This window comes from Morchella sextelata, assembly GCF_020137385.1.
Source record: "Morchella sextelata strain SCLS chromosome Unknown scls_2, whole genome shotgun sequence".
NCBI classification, from domain to species: Eukaryota; Fungi; Ascomycota; class Pezizomycetes; order Pezizales; family Morchellaceae; genus Morchella; species Morchella sextelata.
In genome coordinates, this window is record NW_025408617.1 from 2,591,533 (window position 1) to 2,596,579 (window position 5,047).

The window sequence follows — 5,047 nt, forward strand, 5'->3', positions numbered from 1 at the left end:
CGTATTATTGCAGTCTACTCTATATATTTTATGCTTGTCCTGGCATACATACAGAGAGTCATTCAACGAGATATATGACCAGCAATTTCGGTGGAGCCACAGAGCTGCCCCAAGCAACCTTATGAATCTCTGCATACATGCAATTAAAGATTAAATTGTCGGCAATGAGTAAATAAATGCGGTTATCCGACAGTCTGTATGAACTGCAATGTCTATGTAGGTTAATTGGGATTTAACTGCTCAGAAAACCCAACAAAACAAAGGCACAGTATGCTGCAGGCAGGGGTCCCTGACTAAAGAGTCTATGCATGCATTATCTTTAACGTCCCACTTTTCCCGGTTGTTTACTTTTTGCTCCAAATAAGAACGCCGCCCAAAGTCTTTCCCAGTGGGTATTTTTGTAACACCCATAAGCCCCCCCCCCCCCCCCCCCCAGATCTAACCCATCAAGCGTTTCGTTTCAATATCAATGTCGTCATTCATCATCAGTTTTTCCCCTCCCCCTCCTCCTCCTCCTCAACTGTCATTTCCCCCTCTTCCCCCTCTTCCTCCTCTTCATCGTCTTCCTCTTGACCGTCTAGATCAAACACGATGTATCTCATCCTGTCTTCCGCTATCACGCACCCAACTCGCCTGCCCTTGTTCCCATTAATGGTGAGCTGCACCGGTATGAACGAGGAATCAAACTGGCGTCTAGTGACAACGGCCATCTCTTCCCCTTGCAGCGCCTCTGCATACGAGAACACGCTTTCGGCCAGATCTTCGTGATCGTAGTTCTCATCATAGGTTATGATATCATATGCGATCGACACCATCTCGGAATTACGACCAGCTAGAATTAAAAAAACCGTCAGCCAACAAATAGAAATAACGGAACGTTGAAAAATTAAGGGGGATATAATTACTTTTATCAGCAAGAATCAAGATTATTGTGCTTGAATCAACGAAATGAAGATCAACCAACGTGGACTCAGGGTCTGGGAAGAGGACTTTGGCGCAACCAATCTTTGAAACCGTACTCAGGGATCCGTCGACAGAGATCTGGCACCGGATAAGGATAACTAAAAAGGAAAACCGTTATTATCAAAACTCAAGAAGGGCAACCATTATTATCAAAGCTCAAGAAGGGCAATCGAAGCCCAAGAAACCCAGCAGAGAGGTTACACTCACGACTATTCGCCTTCTTCTCAACGTCGCACAACGCAACATAAGCCACCGGCGCCCCCCCCTCCACCACCATCCTCACATCCATCCTGCCCACCTCCCTCTCCGCCACCGCCACCGGCTTGCCGACCCTCAACTGCTGCCTCATCGCCATCTGCGGCTTCGCAAACACCGTCTTGCACAGCTCCTCCAGGTATGCCGCCAGCTCCATGAAGCCCGGCGGCACGGGCTCCTTGTCGGCGCTCTTCGCATACAGCTCAAACACGCTCTCGCCCTTCTTCTTGTACTCGCTGAGGCGCAGGAAGCCCTCGCGCCGGAAGAACGCCGCCAGCGACGACTGCTTGAGGTAGCAGCTGATGTACTCGGACACGCGCAGCGTGTCGATCTGCGGGTCCTCGGCCGGCTTGTCGTCGATGTTGATCACCGTGGAGAGCTCGTCGAGCGTGTGCCGCAGCCAGGAGCCGAAGGCGGCGAAGTGCTCGAGCTCCTTGTTGAGCTTCAGGAGGAACTCGTGCGCGAACACCGTGAGGCCCGAGACAACGTCCAGGCAGCGGGTGAAATCGTCCGGGTCGAGTCCCAGGGGACTGCCTCTTTCCTTCCTAGACGGCCTCATGGTTAGCTGTCAAGGATTGAACCTAGAGCCGAAACACCCACCATCTGGCCAATCCCCGCAGGCGGCAGAAGAGCACCGTCAGCCGCTCACATGTCGGAAGCAGGTTCTCGTGGACAAGCCTTCGCAGCGTCTCGTAGCCGTTCATCGAGCTCTTTTCCCACCGTTTTTGGCCCTGTGGGAAGATTAGTGGGATTTCCGATCATTTCCGGGGCACGTGCCGCCTTACCCTTTCTGTCAAGACGTCGACCAGCCATTCGCGCAACACTTCGCTCGGGACGCCGGTCACGAGGAGCTCGAAGAATTCGAGAGAGACTTCGCTCCCCTGCTTGCGCACGTCTTCGTCGATGATGCTGACGTACCGCTGGGCTAGGTCGTTCATGGTTTTGAACTCGGTCTCGAGTGCGACTACGGCCTCCTGGATATAGCGGAGGAGCGCTTGGACCCTGGTCGATGTTGACGCTAGCTGAAACAGATATTGGCCGAACTGTTGGATGAAGAGGATATCCATGGTTGCGAAGAGTATGTTATTGGTCTGGGGTTCGAGTATTAACAGCGAGTGGGTGGACAGGTCTGAGGAAGCTGTGTGACGCAGCAGCTATATAGCTGATAGTTAGCATCTGGATTAACATTGCGAGGGAATTGTGTACCTTCGAGTGAGGTTTAAGCTGGTGGGATAGGGATGAGAGCTCCATAGTTCCTATTAAGAATGAATCAAATACACTATTAGATAGTTAGCCACCAATGTCAAGCTTCACAAGAAGAATCAAGTTCAGCAAAAGAATCAACCCACTTCAAAAGAATCTTCCCGCCCTCCTCCCCAATCAGCAGCACATCCAGATTATCGCCCTCCCCACTCTTCGTAACCGAATTGATCAACGCATCCAGCGTAACCTTCGACGTAAACGTGCTATCTCTGTAACTCCCCCCTCATCAGCCATTCTGCCCCAAACCCAAAACCTAACCTCAAACCAAAACAAAACCCAAACCCAAGCCAAACCAAAACCAAAACCAAAACCAAAACCAAGAGAGGGACACCCTACGCTCCAGACGACGACGGCAGCACACTCAGCCGCGGCAGCATCTGCCCCACATCCATATCAAACAGCGCCTGCGGCGTACACTCCGCCGACTTGGCCTCCGCCGCCATCCCCGGCCTCGCGCGCTGCGAATAATTATCGACCCATCCCACACACGTCACCCGCCCGAAGCTCGCCGCCTCCGACGTCAGCCTATGGATCTGCTTGCCGTTGTTGACGTCGTAGATGCGCGTGGATCCGTCGCTGTAGCCCAGCGCCAGCATTTTGCCTACCACCCACACACTCATTAGCCCATGCACCCGCAGACCTCCACCCCGCGCCCGACACACTGGGCTAGGACACGAACCGTCCGGCCGCCACTGCAGGCGCTCGATGCGTGTCTCGGCGCCGCCGCTTCGGCCGCGGCGGTGCGCGAAGCCCCACACGCGCTGGCCGTTCATGCGGTAGAGGAGCACGTTCTCGTTGCTTGTGACGAGCGCGATGAGGTCGAGGGTGGGGCTCCAGGCGGCGAGGCCGGGGCGCGCGGGGAAGGGGAGCGCCTTCTGGTAGAGGGCCAGGAAGCCGGCGGGGCGCTTGGGGGCTGCGGTGCCGGGCTCGGTGCCGGGGGAGGAGGCGGCGGCGTCGCCCATGGCGGTGTTGGGGAGCTTAGGATTTGCGGGTTGGAGTGCGGGGTGGGACTGGGCTATTCGGATTGAGAGTGCCTAGAGACCTGCCAGAGTGAGTGTTGTTGGAATTGCGAATAGTAAAGAATAGCTGAGAAGAGGTTCAAGAGCTTTTACCCCACGGCGGTGTGAACACCTGGACAAGACAGAGCTCGTCCGTCCGTCGGCCCGTTGGTGGGGCGCGTTGCCACAGCAACGGAGCTGGGGCCGATCTCGAGCTCGCGTCACAGGATATCACTCGGCACTTAACGTCTGCGTGAGCGGAGCTGTGGCCCGGAATGTGTCTGATGACATCGGGCATAGCGCTAAAGGATGTGTTGCCACCAGAGAGAGACATGGGGCCGGCGATCAGAAGAAGAACTGATGACGGCTCTGGTTGGGATTCGGACCTAATTATACGATCTCCCCCCTCACGGTTCTAATATCAACCACTACACCGCCGGAGCTAGTCTATTGCTTTGATACTATAATTATAAGCTTTGAGCATCAGCCCAGGGACGCATTCTAACTCTCCGCTTCACGAGTCTGTCGGCCCCTGCCCTAGGTTAGTAGCCCTGGGATCTGATTAGTGTAGCGTATATCCACCCCGCTACCAGTGATCGTAAACCCCACCCCCTCCCGACGCAACTCTGCAGCTGGTGAGAGAAACGAAAACGAAAACCTCAGCAGCCAGTCATAGGACCCTAAGTGACTCGTGGTTCTTAAACCAACTTTAAAAGCTACATATAGCTCTCTTTAGAGCCCCCCCCCCCCCCCCCAACCATCCACAGACTACAATCCCCCACACCACATCCCACACCAGCTCCCAGCTCCCAGCTCCTTCCTCCACCCCACCCCACGCCATCACCGCACCCACTCCAACGCCATCGACCCTTACCCACCTCACCTCCCCCCAGCTCCCCGGTTCACCCGCTCTGCCCGCTATTTCCGGCTCCCACATCACAATCACCGGCACAACGATACCACCCTCTAAAATCCACACAAACTACATGTAGGCGTGCAATTGATACCACTCTCCCACCTCTCGACCCCACCGCACACTATCCCAGACCAAACTACCGCCGAAAGCCAATGATCAGCCCGCCATAAAAGGTACGTTTGCCAAGCCACTCTCCACCTACACCATTCCGCCTACACCATTGAATTCCATCCTCCCGCACCCACAACCTCGAACCCGCAACCCAAAACTAGGACGACTTCAAGAACACGCAATACAATCTCATACGCGGCACAGACGGAGTGGAGTAGACTAGTTAAAGCTATCATTGAAGGCGAAGCCAAAACCCCATACCACAATCCAGCCCGCAATACAAGCTACAGCACTATGGGCACCCTAGAGCTAAAAGCCAAAAGCCAAACACTTGACTCTACTATACACCTCTCCGCCCCCGTTCACAGGATAAAAAAAACCTCACAATACATCTATAACCCTCACCAACAAAAGGAACAACCGCACCACAAAAGAAAGAGCTTCACAACAAAAGAAAAAAAGCTTCACATTCCAGCAAATACTGACTATGCTACAATTACATTCTTATATAACCCCACCAACCAACCAACCAACCAACCTA

The 5,047-nt window shown here is 54.1% G+C and overlaps 1 protein-coding gene across 1 annotated transcript; it reads right to left on the reverse strand.

Annotated features, from left to right (window-relative positions):
• Positions 1–485: 485 nt before the first annotated feature.
• H6S33_005945 (uncharacterized protein) lies at positions 486–3,443 on the reverse strand (the record flags this gene model as incomplete). Its single annotated transcript, XM_044837346.1, has 9 exons — positions 486–832; positions 906–1,061; positions 1,171–1,763; positions 1,819–1,949; positions 2,004–2,372; positions 2,425–2,497; positions 2,568–2,690; positions 2,818–3,082; positions 3,161–3,443. 9 exons carry the CDS (start codon positions 3,441–3,443, stop codon positions 486–488), a joined length of 2,340 nt encoding a protein of 779 aa, XP_044699254.1.
• Positions 3,444–5,047: the final 1,604 nt, after the last annotated feature.